The following is a 23,786-nucleotide window of genomic DNA, read 5'->3' as shown; positions in this document are numbered from 1 at the left end:
TTTCAGATTGTCTGATTTTTCTCTTTATAGGTATATTTTTCTGTCAATAGTATTCTACAAAACTGATATTTGTGCCACTTGAGTGTGGCTCAGCATGAAAGCAGGAAGAGGTGTTACATGTGGTATCAGGGCTCCCAGCAAAGGGGCCCTACACTGATCCCTCACCCACCTCGTCTTCAGCCCCCGTCACAGTAAGCGAGATCGCTAGCGAGATCGCTGCTGAGTCACAAGTTTTGTGACGCAACAGCGACCTCAGCAGTGATCTCGCTGTGTGACACCTATCAGCGACCAGCCCCCACCCCACACCGGATATCGCTGATCGTGCAGGAATGTCCTGGACCTTTTTTTGATCCCTGGTCTCCCACTGGCCAGCACGCATCGCTGCGTGTGACAGCGGGAGACCAACGATCAGCGAGCTCCCAGCGCAGTAAGCAGACACTTGGAGCTGGTATCCAAGGTAGACAGCGGGTAACTAAGCACCGCGCGCTTAGTTACCTGCTGTTTACCTTGGATACCAGCGCGAGCACGCTGGTATCCAGGGTACACAGCGAGTAACTAAGCCGCGCACTTGTTACTCGCGTCGTCGCTGGTCCTGATCGCTGGTGAGATCTGTCTGTTTGGCAGCTCACCAGCGATCATGTAGCGACACACCAGCGATCCTGACCAGGTCATATCGTTGTCGGGATCGCTGGTGCGTCGCTATGTGTGACGGGGGCTTTACTGTGACAGTCAAATGAAAGCTGTAAATGCTGTCCCAGACTCTGATATCTCATGCCTGGCTGATTGCTGCAGTGCCATGCTACAATTTGTAATGTGGGTGAATTGAGGCCACTTTCCTGGTGTCTGTCCCTCATTTGATGTGTTTTGGCTGCATTTGGGGCCGTTATAAGGTGTTGTGCAGCGTTTGTTTTTGCCTCCCATTGACATGAATGGCATTCGGCTATGTTTGGGGAATATTCGATTAATATTGCAAATTCAGCAATCGTATTCCGAACCGAGCATTGAAATATTCACTCATCTCTACTTATAGGGGTATTCTCTTCTCCAAGATCCTATTCCAATATGTAGTAGGTGTAATAATAATAATATTAGCAAATACCTCCAATTAGAAATGTATAGTTTTTCTGATTTGCTATGTCTCTTTCCTCATGTGGAGGGCATTGCAGGACCTTAGGTATCCATGGTTATGACCACTGATATAGTGACCATTAGCTGAGGGCTAGTGTTCGTAACCATGGATACCTAAGGTCCTGCAATGCCTGCACATGAGGAAAGAGACATAGCGAACAGCTCACTAGCAATGATTTAGCGATGCACCAGCGATCCTGACCGGGTCGTATCGTGGTCGGGATCGCTGGTGCATCGCTAAATGTAAAGGGGCCTTAAGACTGGCGGGCACCAATGCGATTCCTAATGAATTGGCCCTTTTTTATTCTTTATGCTTTTTTCCTAAATAAATGCAACCATGCCCTGATATTGAACTTTATGCAAATTGTCACCCATGTTATCTGTTTTGAGTCAACTGTACTTCCTAACGTCAGTATTCAAACGCCCACCTATTGTACAGGATACATGTATTTCTTCTTTGATAAAAGAGAATGAAGAGCACCTCCAAAAATCATACATTGATCTAATGCCGCTGGGAAATAATATATATATATATATATATATATATAACTGAACATGAGCTTCTTAGTTTAACATTCTGATCAGACTGTACGAAGCCCACTGCCACGTCACGGCGAACCTTCGAATTTTTGGAGGTGCAGTCCATGGTTTGGTTTTTTTTTTGTTTTTTGTGTATTTCTCCTTTGACTTTATAATCCAAATATAGACATAAAATTTTTGTTTTATGATAATGTAAGTCTGCATCCTGTCCCCTTTTTTGTACGTTTTGTAACAGTATTGTCACAGTTTTCACCATGACATTGTACTTGTATGCTGCTAATTTATTTTTGTTAATTAACGTCAAGTGGAAACGTTACTTTTCCAGTGATGGTAATTAGCACCCTACTGATTTTGTTGACATTTTGAGCGTAGGGCTCATGCGTTACATTATTATGGCACCATACAACTTCATAAGTTGTACAGCCATTTTCCTTGATTGATGTACTAGATAGTTACTAGAAGCATTGTTTTTTGATTGGCTTTTATGGGTGTCTTGAGTTTTTTTAGCAGCTTCAAAATCTCATGAAACGCATGAAAAATCACTTAAAAAATGCTTAAAATAATCCTCATTCATTACTTTTGGAAAGCCACTTTGCTGTTCATAGGTTTAATTTTTTTGAGCATTATTTCTGCCTCATGTCTGGAAAAACGCCTGGTGGGATAATGACTCAAGCGCACCACTGGTTGTGCCAGAACAATAGCTTACTTTTGCATGATGCTTTTTGGATGTATTTTATATTTGTACCTTTTTTTTTTTTTTTATGATTTTTGTGTAATTAATGAACCTGCCTGTGAGTCACAAAGGATGCTGTGGGAGGAGATGGAAATTAAAATGTTTCTTGAAAATCCAACCAATTGCATGACATTGGGTGACCACAATAATTGTACAGCACTGGGAAAAATAAGGCAATAGTGTTTGACGTGCATATCGCCTACCTTCTTTCAACAATTCAATACCAGAGCTGGAAACAGATTACCGCAGGAAAAAGGAAGAAAAAAGACTTCACTTTGTCAAGATGACAAATCCATCGTCAAGACAAGTGGCATAGTAATCGAATAAACCCTAAGGGCTCCAATACACATTAGACTAATGTCAGCTGACCTGCCAATATCAACTGGTTCAGTTGACTCTATATAATGTGTATATGGGGATCGGCCAGCCAACTGATGGTCAAGGAAGAGGCTGGCCAACAGATGGTCACTGAACATGCTGATAGGGCATTACAAATTTTAGACTGCCGATCGCATTGTTCTCCCTGAGATAAGCTGCTGCCGGAGATATCTTATTGGCAACTTTCTCAAAGTGAACACGGGAGTGCTCAACTGAGTGAGTGTTCCTGTAAATGGGAGTGTTGGGTGAGATTGCCATCTACCGAATGATCAGCCGACAGTCACCTAATGTGTATGGCCGGCTTAACCATAGTAAAGATTTAAAGTGTCCATTGTAAAAAGTAATAGGTTTAAGACTTGTTACTTTTTGGAAGCTGGAAATAATAAGTGACATTCCCATCTGTCTCCAGTACAACACATGGGACAATGACATGGAAGTCTGTAAGGGTAAGAAGCGTCACACTTTATTTACAAAAGAGAAGAGATAATACAGAGCAGTCCACAGAGAGAAGACGGTGGCCCTCGAGGTAAGACATGACAACTATCTTGTGGGGCATTCAGTGTAGCCAGCTTCCTGCAGGATTGGGTTTGGTAAAAGAAGGGTGGAGATGGGCTGCTCTCTGTCAGGAGAAGATCTTGCTTATAGGGGAGCTTACTTCCAGCGGCCCCCAACTTTTCCTTTGCCTCCAGCTGCCTTCTTGCTGCTGTTAACATAAAAAAGTAATATGGTCAGAAGATCAAAGAGAATCCCAAGCAAAAGATAAGCGGTAAACTAGAGGCTGAACAGAGGACAGAGAGAGCAAGGGATAGTAAGAGAAGAATAAGAAAGGAGCTGATAGAAATATATAGAAGTAAAGAGTACTCCTTGTAATCACTCACCACACTCAGGCAGTGTTACTTACCATGTCCTCGTGTTAGTTAGGGTGAGACTGGGTGTATTCTCCCTCATGCCATTCTCCCCCCATTTGCATGCATACTTATCACTGATTCAAACTGCTATCATTCTGTCAACACCAAAGGCCCCAAATTATGGACTGGAGAGAAGTAGGCACAAATGATGCCACGTCGTAAAGACTTCTATAGTGTAAGACATTACAGATGGTGACGGAGCCATAGCAGGGTCCTCAGATGATTATACTGTACCTTACATACCAGGGTCAGCTAAGAAGTAGGTTAGCAGAATTCACTTTACTTACTTGTTACAACTGAGGGTTAGAACTTGAGATATCACAAGAAACTAAAAATATCCAGCCAAACTGTCAGCAGTTATATCTCTCAAGACTAGTGATATCTTGCATATCTGGTAAGACTTTTATTGTAGCATGTCATGAGTGTACTGGAAACATCGTGCTAGGTAATTTCAATACAGTCGTTATAAATCTGTGACTTAGAAGTGAGCACAAAGACATTCTAAGTCCGGGTGTTTTGGTCTATGGTTTAGGAGGATGATTCGGATGCAGGTTGAGTTTGTAGGGAGACCGGGAAAACTCTGGCTACTCACTGTTTCTGCAGCTGATCGATACGGTTCCTGAGAGTTGTGACCTGTTAAAAACAACACAGAACCCATTTATGCGCAGGGGTTCTTGACAGATCCTTACCTCCAGCTCTCGCTCTTTCATATCCTGAACCGTCAGAAAGGGCGGATGTAGGAATCCAGTTGTCTCAATTACCAGTGTAGAAATCCAGAAAAGAGTTGTAGATTGGTCCAGCCTCTGTCTGGTGGCATACGCACAACTATACTTGGGAGTTGCTGAAACATACCACTTACCTTTCCGTTCCACCAGGGCTTGGGCCTTAAGCAAAGGCATTTACCATTCCATTCATCCAAATTTTTGGGAAATTAGGAACACTAAGACTGCAAGCGATTAATTTCTACAATGTGATGCACTGTATGGGTGCTATGTACACTGTCCCATGGCATTATTTATTGCCTTCACATCCCCTACATATGAACATGGCAATTGTCTAAATTATCAGACACAGGTAACATCTATAAAGCATACTGATCCTTGTAGAAATTAAACTACATCCAGATCAAAAAAGTGTGATAGAAACATCTACAAAAATTGAAAAAATGAATAAGTATTATAAAATGTAACAATTTTATAATTCCTTCTCCCAAGACAACTCCTGTGATAGATCCTTAGTCCAGATTTTGGGCAATATACCATATAATGTCGCTAGTGCTGGATCTCTAGTTAGATTTGGCTTTATGAATAAGCTACCAAAGATAATATTGGATCTGTTGTGGTGTCCGATGCTGTGAGCCAATCGGCAGAATGGGAAACTTTGAAACTTTTATCCCAGTTAGAAAGGATTGGCAGAGAACACGCTTGACAGTCTGTATATTCACTCCCCATGCTGCTGCTTAGCGCATCACTTGGCTTTTTCCGACAGCCCCATAGAGAATGAATGTAGTGGTGTTCATGCCTCCTACCTTCTTCTCCATTTTTGTAATGGGAATAAAAGTGCCCCATTCTGCCAATCATTGTGATTCCCAACCCTTGGACCACCACAATCTGTAAGTTATCCACTATCCTACAGATTGGTGATAACTTGTTTTTACCAGATAACCCCTGTAACTACTAATCCAAATTTCCACTTCTTGTAGGACACACTATCAATCTTGTCAATGTTTGGCTTCTGCTTGCAGTCCCAGTGTCCATCAAAATTTTATAATGTGATGATGTCCTTTATGCCAATGCTTTAACACCGAGGCCTGTCGTACCAAGAGCACCCTGACACATGCCTGACAGACAGCCCTGAGCTTGTGCCCTCTTAAAGCTGGCATCTCTACTTACAACTTAGAGAGTTCTTCCACTCTCCTGTGCAGGGTTGTAATCTAAGAAAGACCAAGATAATCATGTGAATAATGGGAATAGTCGTCAAATGGTGTGTGGGTCAGCCCTAAATACTTCTCTGAGTGTAAAGTGTATGTAACATGAGATACTGAGTGTTCCTCGTGCACCTTGCGAGCTTGAGAATTCCAGCTGTAGTTGTAGTTCTTTCTCTTGGAGGACAGGTAATCCCGTTATTGAGTCATGTTTCAAACTGATTTATTCTATTGTATGTATTTATGTATGTGAATACATACACGTGTATGACCACATCATACGAAGAGAGCAATCACTGGAGAAGAACATCATGGTCGGAAGAATAAAGGAACAAGGTGAAGAGGAAGACCAGCAACCCAATGGCTTGACACTATCAAGCTAATGGCGGAGAAGACCTATCTAAGCTTGCATAAGATCGATTTTCATACAGATCGTACACCAAGTCGCTATGGTTCGTGATCGAGCTGATTCGTGCGATTTTTCTACAGGCTATATCACCTTCAAGGCTACATTCTTAGCTTCTATTGTCAGTTTGGGCTGAATATTCTTTTAGTAGCACCCACAGCTCTAGTTTTCTGATGCAGAGCGTCATATCTCCTGGAGAGACAGATATATAAGATAGCATACTGTATAAATATGAGGCAATGACCATGATCAGTTCCATCTTGGTTTACTTTGCTGCAGCGATTATGGTCCCTCTATCTATGTGACCACTGCAGCCAATCACTGGCCTCTGAGCTCTTATATGGAGGCATCACCATAGATTCCAACACGGACCTCTATAGCAGTGTTGCTGAAGTACTGGGGTGATTGCAGGGATAATTGTATTTTCTTTTTTTTTGTTTTTTTTTTATATTATGGACAGTCCCTTTAACTGTTATCTATAAGATGGTAAATTCAATCAAGTGGAATATTCTGCTTAAATAGAAAACAACTTTTTCACGCTGCGTTTCTGGGACATTATAATGGCAATGCTAAGAATATATGGATTGCCAAAAGTATTTTGCCATCACTATGGTGAAGCACCAGAGGTTATCAGATAATTAGTTCCTAATATTGTACTTAACACAATTCAAAATTGAATTTTATTATTTCTAACAAAAGTTTTATTTTGATGGGTTATTGAGTATCATTTGAGGCTTTATGGGCTCAAAAAGTTGGACACGTCATGAGAAAATGAAAATATCAATGTGTCTTCTATTATTATTTCTTGGGGGCTGAGCCTCTAACATTTGGTTTAAAGGGGTTCTTACAGCTGAGAAAAAAATTGCTTTTGCTTTTCTCCAGAAGCAAAACTGCTTTTTCCAATTTTACAGATCAGTTTATAGACAGATGGCTGGGGAGAATTAAAAAAAATAATATATATACTGTATGTATTTTTGGTGTATGTATATATAATAAATATATGTATATTATACACTTTTTTTATTTTGTTTTTCTTCTAATACTGAATAGGTCCTTAAACTTGGGGGCAACTTTTTTGCTAGAGGAAATAACACATTGGTTGGTTAATACAAGACAAAAAATGGGTAATTCATATCCAATATGTCAATCAATTTATTTTCGTTTTCCAAGTGTCTGGGTTTTTTTAGTTGTAAGCGGCCATCCTTATATCTTTCTATATATAATATCTCTGTACCAAAGCTTTGGTAAACTTTTTGGAAAATTACATTTAAAAATAAAGTGCAATACTGACAGTAGACAAGAGTGACGTTGTTTCAGGAAAAAATGAACCAATCTATTTTTTTATTTCCAGACAGCCATTTTTGGCATTAGTTTGCCTTTTTTAATGGCTTTGTGGGGCAAATTATAGAAGAGAATCACAAGTTTCAGCATCCAACTTCTTAGCTTTAGCTGGGACTGAGTCACTTCTTGTACTGCCGTGTACAAATTAGCAAAATGCAATTATACCTCCAAATCTGGAGCTCTATATAAAGAACTGTTATATGACAATCCCAGTCCTTACAAGTGATGATTTTATATACTGTTCTATTTCTATAGAATTCACTCACCTCATATTTCTGTTTCTTGAGCTTTTCTCCCATCTCAAACTTTTCAGACTCCAGTTGGTACAGCCAGTCCCAAAATTCTTTAGCCTTTTCCCTGTTACAAACCATCAAGTGAACTCAATATAGCTATTTTTTTGGACATTCCCTAATTGTTAGAAGAGTCCCTTGACAATAAACTGATCACACCATGTCCCCTAGCTTGGATTCTAGCAATTGGCTGTAAACTTTAGAGATCCCGGTGGTGCTGAATTTTTTGTGCAGAAGCTCAGCAGGGTAAATAAACCGTTACACAAAATCCACTCAGGTCTGTAGTATCTGTGTGATACAGGACGGCTCCTCCTCTGAGAGAGATACTCTGTCTAGTCTCTGTCCCCACTGGCCAAAAATTCTGCATCATATATTAAAGAGTAACCACTTCTTTTTTTAATTCAATAATTGATAGGTATGAATTATTTTTTAATACTCCATTACTGTATTTTGCTTCCTTCTAACGTTACCACCATGCTGAAAGTGCTGGTGTGCCTGCCTAGTTCATTCTGTCTTGGTGGCCGATTTGGACTTCAGGACTAGTTAAGATCCATACTCAGAGCTTCTCTGCTCTCCTCCTTATGTTCAGACACTATTCCCTGTGTGAGCATAAGGAGATGGAAACGGAGAGAACATCACTCTCTGAACATTGAAATTATGTTGACCTACTGTTCAAATCAGCTACTAAGACGGAACGATCAAGGCAGGTGAGCCAGCAGTTTCAGCATCTGGCTACCAATAGAAGGAAGCAAAATAAAGCAATGGAATATGTTACAAAGATTCATTAAAATGGGTTTTCTAAACCAGATACTTGACTAGGAAGCTAAGCTATCTACCACAAATAGTCATGATCAGAGACTTCGGTGGAGTCTACTGGGCTTACATTGAAAATGTGTAAAAGAGCCTCCATCTTGTAACATTGGGGTCTTTTGGTAGAAAATGAGGCTTTCAGGAGCACTTGGACACCAAGATCCAGGTGTGACTACTACCTCTGACTCTCATATGGATATACCTTGGGTAATAACCATTGAGTCTAAAAATATTAGGTGTGCCTTCAATAAAGAATGGAATTAGTGAGTTTCTCATCTAGTTAAGTGATGTAGTGCCTTACATTACCAATGGAAATCCATTACATACCTGAGTTTGTCCTCACTCATGTGGTCAACATTCAGGGGCTTGCGACGATCTGCCAGAATCTTTTTCTTCTGCTCACGGGCTGTTTGCTTCTTGCCTCTCTTCTGGTCAGCCTGAGGAGGAAAGGTTGTAAAAAAGTTAAAAGACTGGACCTTTTGTTTAATAGTGATGTCTCTGTACAGACGTATTTAGGTTAATGATCCGCTCTACTTGACATTTTTTAGATTATAAGCAGCTAAGAATTTATGGGGTAGAACCAGTCCTATAATACAGCCTGAGAAATGGAGATAAAATGAAAACTTGGCACTCAACTTAATGCTTGGTGAGGCAGTTTATTGTAGTACCAGAAAACATTTCGGTCGATATAGACCTTCATCAGTTACGTGCTAGTATGTTTGAAAGTAGCTTGAAGGAGGGCGCTTTTTATGTTATTCACTGCTAACGCCGGTAATCAAATGGTCAGAAAGCTGCTGTAACGCAGGATAATCTTAATAGTTGAAAATATCAGCGCAGCCTGTTCCTCCTGGACGTGGTGTTTACCACGTCCAAGAGAAACAGGCCGCGCTGATATTTTCAACTATTAAGATTATCCTGCGTTACAGCAGCTTTCTGACCATTTGATTACTGGCGTTAGCAGTGAATAACATAAAAAGCGCCCTCCTTCAAGCTACTTTCAAACATACTAGCACGTAACTGATGAAGGTCTATATCGACCGAAATGTTTTCTGGTACTACAATAAACTGCCTCACCAAGCATTAAGTTGAGTGCCAGGTTTTCATTTTATCTTATATGGTTTGGGAACCTAACTTGGCACCACTACAGTAGTGCACACGGTGTTTTCTACTATGAGAAATGGAGATGACCAATGTGGCTGCACTGATCATCAGCCTTGTTGGCTTTTCCGTAGAGTTCTCGTACCTTGGCAAGGTAGCTGCTGTATGAGGCGCCCATGGAGGACAGAGCCTTCTTCTTCTTCATGTCATCCTCAGCACGTCTCAAGGCATCCTGTTCCTCTCTTCTGGCTTTCTCTTCCTGCGCAAAGCATCGATGTGAAGATGAGAGAAATGCATTGCATGTACTTATTTTAGTTAGTGCCATAGTATGGAAATGGCGCATACACAGGCCTGGTAGACACGAGTGAGAGGATGAGATGGAACTCACCGCAAGTCTGTTCTGACGCTCCTTCTCTTTCTCTGTTCTGATCCTCTGCTGTTCAGCTCTCTCAGCCCTACGTTTCTCCTGAAAATGGCAAAAATAAATGATTTCATTAGAAAACAAAGTGCTGAATATAATTTAACAAAATGCAGTTTATTAGAAGACTCAAATGTAGAAAACTGCTGTAAAGATTAGGGTTCAAAGGATTATTGAGCATTGTACAGGACAAAAGATGAGTATAAGATCATTAATGCTTATCTCTAATTCTTACAAAAGGACATTGTGTAGCCAGTGGGATGAAGGTCTGTTCACAAATGGCGCTTCTGCAGAAGATTTTACATAGCATATTTGGTGTTTAAAATACACAGCATTTTACAGGACGAGCAGAATCAATGAGATTTCTTAAATCTCATGCACACGCTGCTTTTTTTTTTTTTTCATGTGTACTTAGGGCCCTGCTGTGTTTTGCCAAGATGCAGCATGTCAATTCTTTCATTGCTTTTGCAGGACGGTTTTCCCATAAAAATGGTTGGGTGCACGTAAAAATTTACATTTCGTATGCAGCGTTTTTCTTGCCACCACTCTAGTTTAAGGCAGTCCCTGCATGTGTTGCTGTCAAACAGCCGCAAGACATGTAGCCGCGGGGACTCAAGCACATTTTTCGAGCACGCCGAAGACACTCGGTTATCCCCATAGGTTATCCAAGCATGTTCCCTCATCACTACTCATCAGCAGAGAGCCATCCCTAGACCTGTGGAGAGCACATAAAAGCTCTTTTTGTATTAATTTATACTTCTTCTCTGCGCTCATGCAATAATAAAAGTTTAACTGGACAACCCCTTTAATAGACTACCAGCAGGGCTATACGTGTCCTTGCCTTCTCCATACATAGCCCATAGTGGCACATCATGCACTATGATGATGTACAGCTCAGGTCGTAGAAGAACTTACAATTCTTTCTTTCAATCCAATAATTTCCTCTTCTTCCTTCTTGCGCGCCTCAAAGTGCTGATCAATAAGAGACTGCAACTCAATCAAGTCCTTGTTCTGTCTCTTCTTCTGGATATCCTGTACAAAGAAAAAGTGAAATATTCTGTAAGACCATCGTATTTAAAAAAAAAAAAAATGGAATATAGATATAGCTATAAGATTGCAATAATTGAAATGGCTACAAATTTGCCCAAAACTTTTTCCAGGACATACAACTTGTGCGCGTTTTTTTTTTTTTGGATGTCTGGCAATTCTTTGAGTTTTGGTCCTTCTGTACAGCAACACTACTGTCATATTATCCCCTCTAAGGATTTTTCTGATGGAGGAATAGTTTTGAAGTTGGATTTGCCACACTGAATCCTTACATGGAAGAACCATAGGGCCCCATAGACTGCTAGAAGTGTCGTATCACAGCTTCTTACAGCTTGGAGGTACTGAGATGTCAGACGACGGTGTGCACAAGGACTTCCAGACTGTTTTTGGGAGGTGGCAATTACATATCTTGTATCCCCTTTTTACTTAGCATTTTATCATTTTTCCATCGTTATGAGTATACTTACATCAAAGTCTACTTTCTCTCCCTCTGGGATTTTTGGTGCAGTGAGCCTGAAAGTAAAGCATATTGTGTTACTGGAGGTTGCTGACATTGAGCACTGGGACTTGTTACTTTCAGCTATTGTAAAGATTCAGTAGTAAATTAGTTAGGGTTTTCCCTATGGGGCTAAGAACTTACAGGCAGTTATTAACTACCCCCCAATCCTGCCCTCTTAGGGTCTCACTAAAAGGAAATTCGGACGTATGCGCCGAGAAGACCATATACTATAATGGTGTTGGCGGAGTGAACGAGCATCACTTTTTAGCGTAGTAGACTGCGTCTGAGTGTCCACCTCCACTAGGCATTTACGCCCGAAAATTATGCACGGCAGAGCGCACATTCACTCTACCAGCAGCATTATTGTGTATGGCCCGTCGGTGCATACGTCTGAATCCCATCTTGCGGGGGTTCAGACGTAAACCCCGATGGGGCCATCGAATGGGTGCTGGAACCCAATATGAAAGCACCCTAATTGGTGTAACCACTGATTACTAGATTAAGAAACTTGCTCTTCCACTCTTATTTGAGCCCACATTTAAAGGGAAACTTACAGCTGATACATGCTGCCCGATCTACATGCAGCATGTGTTTAACACTGACTGCATGATATCAGCTGTGTGCATGTATAGGAAGAAACTTAACACTCAAGGTGGGTGGGCAGAGAGAAGCCACCGGGGACCCACCAGTCTGACCTGTCTCATGTGTGACTTAAACTATGTCTTTCTCGGCATCATTTCAGAGTTATCTATATATGGCTAAAATCATGTAGCCGCTGTCTGATCCACAGGCAGCATGATTTGGTTGTCAGATGCTGCAGGTATGTAATTAAAAGTGATATTTTCATCCATTCACAACCTTTTTCTCTTTATCCTTATTCAGTGGTGTGGATGGCATGCAGAGAGTGACTGCAGATTTGAACCCCAAGCCTGGACCGACCACCCCTTTAAGGTTGTGACTAAGACAACTAAGTAAATTAGCCTATTTTATTGTTGTCCATGTAAGGGCTGGTAGAAAAGCATTCTGATTACCAAATGGTGATAATGTTGTCATTAGCCCAATGTTAAAGATAGCCACTATGGAGTCGGCGGGCGGGTGGCTGAGCTGCTGTGTGCATGGTGTGAGCACAGCAACTGGTAACGAGACTGGCTGCCCGAAACTGACAGGCCGCTGTCACACTGAAAAGTGTGTTGCAAAGGATTTGTAATGCCTTTCCCTCCACGAAAGTCAGGACAAATGTCCCAATGCACGTTTCGCCAGTCTCCTGGCGTCTTCCAGGGTTTGTATAATGCTGAATTTTACTTACTTGGGTTTTGGCTTTTCCTCTTTAGTTAGCAGTAGCAGAGGGAGGGAAAAGAAAAAAAAATAAATGAATTTAATAGGAAAGTGATTGATTCTATAAAAGTAGGAGATTACTTGAATGATGAAGGGAAGAAAATGCAGAATATAAACAGGAATCAAAGTGGAGGCAATCCGATAATACTCAAGAAAGTGAGTCATATGGTTTTCTCAAGCTAGTGGCATCTAAGAGTGTCATCGTATTGTTTCTATGCTGCTCTGTGTGTAAGCAGGTGTGCACTGAGGCTAAACCTCAACATAGAAGCTAACAACTTATTGTCCTTCAGTTAGAGAGTTATTCCTTGCTTGTTTAATATTACCGGAGCAGATATCGCAATGACTGGCGGTGCTTAAGCCCAAACTGGGTTTATGTATTGAGCCAAAGTAGTGGGTGCAGAAGTGAAGAATTCAAGCATTTTCTATAAATTACATGGTAACCAGTATTTGCTCTGTTTTTACTGTTATATAACTTTATTCCATGTGCTGTATTCAATAAAAATAATCATTTCGTGAGTGTGTCACTAGACTTCCAGAAGAATGCCCTAAGTACCTCTGACCTGCACAATAACTAAAAGTCCTAAACCAGCAGAGTATACAACATAAAAGGGAAAAAACACCATCCACAAACAATCAATGATTCGTTAATGGAAAGAAACACGGGTTACTTCTGGATCTAGAGACAAAAATGGAATGTGAAAGAGGGAGATAAAGTACAAGTTATATAGGTGAAGAGACAGGGGGAAAGAATTGGGTAAAGAGAAGACGAGAGGGAGAAGAAAAACAGAAAGGAGAGAGAAATGCGAGAACAGAAGGTAAAAGAGGAAATGGAGAAAAAGAAAAGCGAAGAGAAAATGCACAGAGGGAGAAGGAAACATGGAAAATTAAGGAAAAATTTAGAAATGAATGGAAATAAAGAGAAGACGCAAAATTAAGGAGTAGAGAAAAAATGTACTTGAAGGAAATTGGTAAAAAAACTAATGTGAAACAGAAATTGAGAGGAATGAGTAATTGGAGAGAAGAAAGGAAATGAGAAAAGAATAAACCAATTGAAAAGTAGGGAAAAAAGCGAAAAAAATTAGGTGAGAAGGAGCGTAGACCGCAAAGGAGAAGAAAAGGGAATTAAGTTCTGATTTGATAAAAAAAGTAATCAAGGTAGAAGACAGATGACGTATATGTAGAAAAGTTGTAAGTGTACAAGTGGACTGAACGGAACTAGTTGCACTTATTGATAGAATGGAACTACAGGCAGATAGGTTGGCGAGCAGAACGGAAAGCAGCGTACAGGAAGATAACGTACACTTACAGGAAGAGGGTAAGAAGAGTGTAGCTACAGACAGGTTGGAGAGCAGAACGGAAAGGAACATACAGGAAGATAACGTACACTTACAGGAAGAGCGTAAGAAGAGTGGAGCTACAGGCAGGCAGGTTGGGGAGCAGAATGGAAAGGAGCGTACAGGAATATAATGTACCACTACAGGAAGCGTGTAAAAAGAGTGGAGCTACAGGCAGATAGGTTGGCGAGCAGAAAGGAAAGTAACATACAGGAAGATAACGTACACCTACAGGAAGAGCGTAAGAAGAGTGGAGCTACAGGCAGTCAGGTTGGGGAGCAGAATGGAAAGGAGCGTACAGGAATATAATGTACCACTACAGGAAGCGTGTAAAAAGAGTGGAGCTACAGGCAGATAGGTTGGCGAGCAGAAAGGAAAGTAACGTACACCTACAGGAAGAGCGTAAGAAGAGTGGAGCTACAGGCAGAAAGGTTGGCGAGCAGAAAGGAAAGTAACGTACAGGAAGATAACGTACACCTACAGGAAGAGCGTAAGAAGAGTAGAGCTACAGGCAGAAAGGTTGGCGAGCAGAAAGGAAAGTAACGTACAGGAAGATAATGGACACCTACAGGAAGAGCGTAAGAAGAATGGAGCTACAGGCAGAAAGGTTGGCGAGCAGAAAGGAAAGGAACATACATGAAGATAATGTACCCCTACAGGAAGAGCATAAGAAGAGTGTCGCTACAGACAGCTTGGAGAGCAGAAAGGAAAGGAGTGTACAGGAAGATAACGTACACCTACAGGAAGAGCGTAAGAAGAGTGGAGCTACAGGCAGGCAGGTTGGGGAGCAGAATGGAAAGGAGTGTACAGGAATATAATGTACCACTACAGGAAGCGTGTAAAAAGAGTGGAGCTACAGGCAGATAGGTTGGCGAGCAGAAAGGAAAGTAACGTACACCTACAGGAAGAGCGTAAGAAGAGTGGAGCTACAGGCAGAAAGGTTGGCGAGCAGAAAGGAAAGTAACGTACAGGAAGATAACGTACACCTACAGGAAGAGCGTAAGAAGAGTAGAGCTACAGGCAGAAAGGTTGGCGAGCAGAAAGGAAAGTAACGTACAGGAAGATATTGGACACCTACAGGAAGAGCGTAAGAAGAATGGAGCTACAGGCAGAAAGGTTGGCGAGCAGAAAGGAAAGGAACATACATGAAGATAATGTACCCCTACAGGAAGAGCATAAGAAGAGTGTCGCTACAGACAGCTTGGAGAGCAGAAAGGAAAGGAGTGTACAGGAAGATAACGTACACCTACAGGAAGAGCGTAAGAAGAGTGGAGCTACAGGCAGGCAGGTTGGGGAGCAGAATGGAAAGGAGCGTACAGGAATATAATGTACCACTACAGGAAGCGTGTAAAAAGAGTGGAGCTACTGGCAGATAGGTTGGCGAGCAGAAAGGAAAGTAACGTACAGGAAGATAACGTACACCTACAGGAAGAGCATAAGAAGAGTAGAGCTACAGGCAGATAGGTTGGGGAGCAGAGACACTGGCGGACGGACTGGACAGTGGAACAACAGACAGCTAGATCTAACAATTAAGCTACAGGCAGATGGACTGGAGAGCAGAGCTACAAACTGATTGAAAGGAACTCACAGTAAGATAATGTACTTCTACAGGAAGAGTGAAAGAAGAGGGTAGCTACAGGCAGATGGACAGAAGAGTGGATCGAATCAGAAATAGGAGAGTGGAGTTTTGGGAGTTTTCACATTTAACATTTTTCACACATCTGAGGTGCATTGGCTGAGAAGCCATTTCCTAAACATCAAAGCCACTTTCCGATGCATTAGACTCTAATTTGTAATGGCTTGCTTTTTGTGAAAAGCTGCATGATCTTAGAGACTCTGTGTGGCCATTAGCACTAGGCAGGTCATTTACAATTGATTTATAAATCTAAAGCACAAGGCTGCTGCAACATTTAGTGAGCAGCATTTCAGCGAACGCACCTTGGATGTGTGTTACGTGCATTCTGAGTGCTAAGTGTGACCCAGGCTCCTACATTTAGGAGACTGGACCTACAAGCTGATATATTGGAGAGTGGAACCACAGGCAGAGTTATTGGGCAGTGGAGTTACAAGCAGATATAAGAGTGAAGGAGGGCGGTATAGGCAGATTGTAGAAAGAAGTAACACCATAAAGTGAAGCTACAAGCAGAGATTTTGGAGAGTAATGTTATAGGCAGATGGAAAGGAGAGCGGAGCATTCTGCAGCTAGATAGTAAATTTACAGAGAGAGACTAGAGAGTGGAGCTACAGCTAGACACATTAGAAAGTGGAACTACAGACAGAGACATAAGCGAATGGAGCTACAGGCAGAGTGATTAGAGAGTGGTGGTAAAGGCAGATATATTAGAGAGTGGAACTACAGGAAGATACATTAGAGAGTGCCGATAATGGCAGATATATTGGATTGGAGCTACAGGCAAAGACATTAGAGAGTGGAGATAAAGGCAGATATATTAGAGAGTGGACCTACAGGTAGGTACATTAAAGAGTGGTGGTAAAGGCAGATATATTAGAGAGTGGACCTACAGGTAGGTACATTAAAGAGTGGTGGTAAAGGCAGATATATTAGAGAGTGGAGCTACAAGAATATACATTAGACAGTGGAGATAAAGGTTGATATATTAGAGAGTAGGCCTACCTGGCTAAGACATTGGAGAGTGGCTATAAAGACAGATATATTAGAGAGTGGCTATAAAGATAGATACATTAGACAGTGGAGCTGCAGGCAGATACATTAGAGTGGTGATAAAGGCAGATATATTAGAGAGTGGAGCTAAAGGGCAGAGTGATTAGAGGGTGGAGCTGCAGGCAGATACATTAGACAGTGGTGTTAAAGGTAGATATATTAGAGAGTGGACCTACAGGAAGATACATTAGAGAGTGGCAATAAAGACAGATATATTAGAGAGTGGAGCTACAGGAAAGTACATTAGAGAGTAGCGATAAAGGCAGATATATTAGAGAGTGGAGCCAAAGAGCAGAGTGATTACAGAGTGGAGATGCAGGCAGATACATTAGACAGTGGTGTTAAAGGTAGATATATTAGAGACTGGACCTACAGGAAGATACATTAGAGAGTGGACCTACAGGAAGATATATTAGAGAGTGGAGCTACAGACAGATACATTAGAGTGTGGCGATAAGGGCAGATATATTAGACAGTGGACCTACAGGTGAAGACATTAGAGAGTGGCTATAAAGACAGATACATTAGACAGTGGGGCTACAGGTGAAGACATTAGAGAGTGGCTATAAAGACAGATACATTAGACAGTGGGGCTACAGGCAGTTACGTTAGAGAGTGGCGATAAAGGTAGATATATTAGAGTGGAGCTACAGGCAGAGTAATTAGAGAGTGGTGATAAAGGCAGATACTTTAAAGAGTAAGAATGTACATGGACAAATGAGTGAAGCTGCAGGCAGGTTAATAGGAGAGTGGCGCTCCAGGGGAGAGGAGCAACAGTTAGATCAAAAGGAGAGTGGCGCTATAAACAGAAGCGAGGAGCTACTAGTAGAAAGAACAGTGGAGAAACGAGTAGATGGAGAGTAGAGCTACAGATTGAATAATGGAGCTATAAGAACATTTGTAGTGGTGCTACTGGCAAACATCGAAGAGAGGTGTTCCAGGCAGATGTATAGGAGAGTGGAGCTACAGCAGGATAGTGGAGAAGGAGCTTTACACATATAGCTGACTAGAGCTCCAGGCAGAATGGTGATTGAGGCAGACAGAAATCAGAAGCATCAACAGATAGATACCATATATTAGAGAGCGGCAATACAGGTAGAAAGAAGATTGGAGCTACGAGAAGACAGTTTGGGAAATAACTATATACATAAGGTAGAGCAGAACTATAGGCAGATAGATCGGAGTAGTGCTACACACAAGTAGAGCTACCAACAACTAGATAGGGTTGATCTGTGCAGAAATAGGAGAATCAGCCCACAAGCACAAAAACTGGAGAATGGAGACACAAACAGGGTGTTTGAAGAAAGAAGCTACAGGCAGATAAAGGAGAGAAGAGCTACAGGCAGACAGATAGTAGCTACAGGCAAATGGATTGTAAAGCGGAACTTCAGGAAGATAGATTGTAGAACTGAGCCACAGGCAAAAAGATTGGAGAGTGGACCTCCAGGCAGAATGATTGGCGAGTGGTGTCACAGGCAAAGTGACTGCGAAGCCAGAGGCAAAGTGACTGCGGAGCAAGACGCAAATATAAGAGTGGAGTTAGGCACTGATAGGCAGTAGGAGATCTTCAGGCAGAGAAAATGGCAAATGGAGGTAAAGGCAGATAGACTGGATAGTGGTGCTATAAGCAGATAGAAAAGAGAGTGGAGATACAGGTTGGTTCAATAGAGAGTCTTGCCACAGGCAAATAGGAAAGTGAAGCGACAGGAAGATGGGAAAAAAGCTATGTACATGTAAGAAAATGGAGCCACAAGCAAAAAATTATAACGGGGCTATAAGGCAGATAGCTTGCAGAAATTAGTAATAGGCTAATTGATTGGAGATTGGAGTTTCAGGCAAATAGGGGAAAAGAGCTAGAAGCAGATAGATGAATGGAGATACAGACAGATTGGAAAATGGAGTAGATAGATAACAAAAAGTGGAATGACAGGCAAATTGAAAGGAGAGTGAAGCTACAGGCAAGTGGGTAGATGAGTAGAGCTGTAGGTAGATGGAGAGGAGAGAGTTAAAATAGAGAAAATAGAGGCGCTACCGGCAGGAAGATAGGAGATTGGAGATACACACTCATTATTAGAAATTACATCTACAGGCAGATGGATTGAAGAATTGTGCTAAAAGCAGAATGATAGGAAAGTGGAGCTACATGGATCAGGAAAGCGGAACTGCTGAACGAGTAGAACTACAGGCACATAGATTGGAGAGAGACATCATCGGCAGATAAATGGGACAGTATGGATACAAACAGATTGATGAGAGAGGAGCTACAGGCAGGTACATGGCAAGATAGAAAGAGTGGAGCTACGTGGATCAGGAAAGCGGAACTGCTGAACGAGTAGAACTACAGGCACATAGATTGGAGAGAGACGTCATCAGCAGATAAATGGGACAGTATGGATACAAACAGATTGATGAGAGAGGAGCTACAGGCAGGTACATGGCAAGATAGAAAGAGTGGAGCTACCACCATCTTGATTGGAGAGTGGAGCCATAGCTAGAAAGGACAGCAGAAAGTTAGTAGATAGCGGAGCTATGGACAGGAGGGTAGGTGAGTGGAGATAAACACACAGATTGAAGAACTGCACTACAAGCAGAATGATGGAAGACTGGAGCTACATGCAGATAGAATGGAAAGTAGAGCTCTAAGTATATAGACTAGGAGCGGAGCTATGCTCAGATAATAGAAGAGTGGAGATACAGGGGAAAGGAGAGTGGGAAGATGGAAATAAGAACATAGGAGCGACAGGCAGATTGGCAAGTGGTGCTGTAGACAAATAGATTTTAGGGTATGCTAAAGACCAATAGATTTGAGAGTAAAACTACTGGAAAAAACACTGGAGAGAAATGCTACAAGCATATAGATAAAATAATTGCACTACAAGCAGAATGATAGAAGAATGAAGTTACATGCAGATATATTGGAGAGCGGCGCTACATGCAAATAGATTGGGGAGTAAAACTAAAGGCATATAGATTGCAGTGAAGTACTACAGGCAGAGAGATTGTACAGTGCAATTACTGGCTGACAAAAATGGAGAATGGAGACTCACAGGCAGCGAGATTGGAGTATGGAGCTGGAAATACAGGCAGATGGATAGGAGAATTCAGCTATAGGCAAATAAAGAGGATAGGGGAGATACAGGCAGCCAGATAGGAAATAAGAAGGATCGTAGAGAGGAGCTACAGGCAGAAGGATTGTAGAGAGGAGCTACAGATAGAAGGATTGTGGAGAGGTGTTACAGGGAGAAGGATTGTGGAGAGGAGCTACAGGGAGAATGATTGTAGAGAAGAGCTACAGGCAGAAGGATTATGGAGAGGAGCTACAGGCAGAAGGATTGTGGAGAGGAGCTACAGGCAGAAGGATTGTAGAGAGGAGCTACAGGCAGAAGGACTGTGGAGAGGAGCTGCATGCAGAATTATTGTGGAGAGGAGCTACAAGCAGAAGGATTGTGGAGAGGAGCTACAGCCAGATGGATTGTAGAGAGGAGTTACAGGCAGAAGGATTGTGGAGAGGCACTACAGTTAGTATTGTGGAGAGGAGCTACAGGTAGAAGTATTGTAGAGTGACTGCCGAGCAACAAGCAAATATAAGAGAATGGAGTTAGGCACTGATAGGCAGTAGGAGATCTTCAGGTAGAGAGATTGGCAAATGGAGGTAAAGGCAGATAGACTGGAGAATGGTGCCATAATCAGAGAGAGAAGAGAGTGGAGATACAGGTTGATTTAATGGAGAGTCTTGCCACAGGCATATAGGAAAATGGAGCGACAGGAAGATGGGATAAAAGCTATGTACATGTAAGAAAATGGAGCCACATGCAAAAAAATTATAACGGGGCTATAAGGCAGATAGCTTGCAGAAATTATTAATATGGAGATACAGACAGATTGTAAAATGGAGTAGATAGATACAAAAAGTGGAATGACAGGAAAATTGAAAGAAGAGTGAGGCTGCATGCAAGTCCATAGATGAGTAGAGCTGTAGGTAGATGGAGAGAGTTAAAATCGAGGCGCTACCGGCAGGAAGGTACTGTAGGAGATTGGAGATACACACTAATTATTGGAAATTAGATCTACAGGCGGATGGATTGAAGAATTGTGCTAAAAGCAGAATGATAGGAAAGTGGAGCTACGTGGATCAGGAAAGCGGAACTGCCGGACGAGTAGAACTACAGGCACATAGACTGGAGAGAGACGTCATCAGCAGATAAATGGGACAGTATGGAAACAAGCAGGTTGATGAGAGAGGAGCTATAGGCAGGTACATAGCAAGATAGAGTGGAGCTACCACCATATGATTGGAGAGTGGAGCGATAGCTAGAAAGGACAGCAGAAAGTCAATAGATAGCGGATGGTAGGTGAGTGGATAAAGCACACAGATTTCTTCACTACAAGCAGAATGATGGAAGACTGGAGCTACATGCAGATAGAATGGAAAGTAGAGCTCTAAGTATATAGACTAGGAGCGGAGCTATGCTCAGATAATAGAAGAGTGGAGATACAGGGGAAAGGAGGGTGGGAAGATGGAAATAAGAACATAGGAGCGACAGGCAGATAGATTGGCAAGTGGTGCTGTAGACAAATATATTTTAGGGTAGTGCTAAAGACCAATAGATTGGAGAGTAAAACTACAGGAAGAAAGATTGGAGAGAAATGCTACAAGCATATAGATAAATTAATTGCACTACAAGCAGAATGACAGAAAATTGAAGTTACAGGCAGATGGATAAGAGAGTGGAGCTACATGCAGATATATTGGAGAGCGGCGCTACATGCAAATAGATTGGGGAGTAAAACTAAAGCCATATAGACTGCAGTGAAGTACTACAGGCAGAGAGATTGTACAGTGCAATTACTGGCTGACAAGAAAGGAGAATGGAGACTCACAGACAGCGAGATTGGAGTATGGAGCTGGAAATACAGGGAGATGGATAGGAGAATACAGCTTTAGGCAAATAAAGAGGATAGGTTAGATGCAGACAGCTAGATAAGAAATTATGCAGATAGATAAGAGAGTAGAGCTACAGACAGAAGGATTGTGGAGAGGAGCTACAGGCATAAGGATTGTGGAGAGAAGCTACAGGCAGAATGATTTTGGAGAGGAGATACAGACAGAAGGATTGTATAGAAGAGCTACAGGCGGAAGGCTTGTAGAGAGGAGTTACAGGCTGAAGGATTGTAGAGAGGAGCTACAGGCAGAAGGAATGTGCAAAAGAGCTACAGGCAGAAGGATTGTGGAGAGGAGTTACAGGCAAAAGGATTGTGGAGAGGAGTTACAGGCAAAAGGATTGTGGAGAGCAGGTACAGGCAGAAGGATTGTGGAGAGGAGTTACAGACAGAACGATTGTAGCGAGGAGTTACAGGCAGAAGGAGTGTACAGAGGAGCTACAGGCAGAAGGATTGTAGAGAGGAGTTACAGGCAGTAGGATTGTGGAGAGGAGATACAGGCAGAAGGATTGTAGAGAGGAGCTACAGGCAGAAGGATTTTGGAGAGGAGCTACAGGCAGAAGGATTGTGGAGGAGTTACAGGCAGAAGGATTGTAGAGAAGAGCTACAGGCGGAAGGCTTGTAGAGAGGAGTTACAGGCTGAAGGTTTGTAGAGTGGAGCTACAGGCAGAAGGAATGTGCAAAAGAGCTACAGGCAGAAGGATTGTGGAGAGGAGTTACAGGCAAAAGGATTGTGGAGAGGAGTTACAGGCAAAAGGATTGTGAAGAGAAGGTACAGGCAGAAGGATTGTGGAGAGGAGTTACAGACAGAACGATTGTAGAGAGGAGTTACAGGCAGAAGGATTGTACAGAGGAGCTACAGGCAGAAGGATTGTAGAGAGGAGTTACAGGCAGTAGGATTGTGGAGAGGAGATACAGGCAGAAGGATTGTAGAGAGGAGCTACAGGCAGAAGGATTTTGGAGAGGAGCTACAGGCAGAAGGATTGTGGAGGAGATACAGGCAGAAGGATTGTAGAGAGGAGCTACAGGCAGAAGGATTGTGGAGAGGAGTTACAGGCAGAAGGATTGTAGAGTGGAGCTACAGGCGGCAGAAAGATTGTAGAGAGGCTCTACAGGCAGAATGATAGTGGATAGGAGCTACAGGCAGAAGGATTGTGTAGAGGAGTTGCAGGCAGAAGGATTGTGGAGAGGAGTTACAGGCAGAAGGATTGTAGAGAGGAGCTACAGGCGGCAGAAAGATTGGATAGAGGCTCTACAGGCAGAACGATTGTGGAGAGGAGGTACAGGCAGAAGGATTGTGGAGCGGAGCTACAGGCAGAAGTATTGTGGAGAGGAGCTACAGGGAGAAGGATTGTAGAGAAGAGCTACAGGGAGGATTGTAGAGAAGAGCTACAGGCTGAAGGATTGTGGAGAGAAGCTACAGGCAGAAGGATTGTAGAGAGGAGCTACAGGCAGAAGGATTGTAGAGAAGAGCTACAGACAGAAGGATTGTGGAGAGGAGCTGCAGGCAGAAGGATTGTGGAGAGGAGTTACAGGCAGAAGGATTGTAGAGTGGAGCTACAGGCAGAAGGATTGTACAAAAAAGCTACAGGCAGAAGTATTGTGGAGAGGAGTTATAGGCAAAAGGATTGTGGAGAGGAGTTAAAGGCAAAAGGATTGTGGAGAGAAGCTACAGGCAGAAGTATTGTAGAGAAGAGTTACAGGCAGAATGATTGTGGAGAGGAGTTACAGACAGAACGATTGTAGAGAAGAGTTACTGGCAGAAGGATTGTACAGAGGAGCTACAGGCAGAAGGATTGTAGAGAGGAGTTACAGGCAGTAGGATTGTGGAGAGGAGATACAGGCAGAAGGATTGTAGAGAGGAGCTACAGGCAGAAGGATTGTGGAGAGGAGTTACAGGCAGACGGATTGTAGAGAGGCGTTCCAGACAGACGGATTGTAGAGAGGCGTTCCAGACAGAAGGATTGTAGAGG

General features: G+C 42.3%; 1 protein-coding gene across 2 annotated transcripts in view; it reads right to left on the bottom strand.

The window, feature by feature from the left end:
- Positions 1–3,220: 3,220 nt before the first annotated feature.
- TNNT3 (troponin T3, fast skeletal type) overlaps positions 3,221–23,786 on the bottom strand; it is a 29,029-nt gene continuing 8,463 nt past the window's right edge. Inside the window, exons 2-10 of one of the 2 annotated variants that reach the window (XM_073574044.1) lie at positions 12,827–12,845; positions 11,489–11,534; positions 10,890–11,006; positions 9,945–10,022; positions 9,702–9,815; positions 8,786–8,895; positions 7,625–7,715; positions 5,580–5,620; positions 3,221–3,482 (exon numbers count right to left, since the gene is read on the bottom strand). In XM_073574044.1, coding sequence (XP_073430145.1) covers positions 3,431–3,482; positions 5,580–5,620; positions 7,625–7,715; positions 8,786–8,895; positions 9,702–9,815; positions 9,945–10,022; positions 10,890–11,006; positions 11,489–11,534; positions 12,827–12,845 — 668 coding nt within the window. In that variant the 3' untranslated portion in view covers positions 3,221–3,430. Of the gene's footprint in view, positions 3,483–4,279; positions 4,321–5,579; positions 5,621–7,624; positions 7,716–8,785; positions 8,896–9,701; positions 9,816–9,944; positions 10,023–10,889; positions 11,007–11,488; positions 11,535–12,826; positions 12,846–23,786 lie in introns of both variants that reach the window. The other variant, XM_073574042.1, reaches the window with a different exon arrangement.

Source organism: Dendrobates tinctorius, unplaced genomic scaffold, assembly GCF_039654945.1.
Source record: "Dendrobates tinctorius isolate UK_male_01 unplaced genomic scaffold, ASM3965494v1 ptg000037l, whole genome shotgun sequence".
Taxonomy (NCBI): Eukaryota; Metazoa; Chordata; class Amphibia; order Anura; family Dendrobatidae; genus Dendrobates; species Dendrobates tinctorius.
This window is presented reverse-complemented; position numbering and strand designations above follow the sequence as displayed.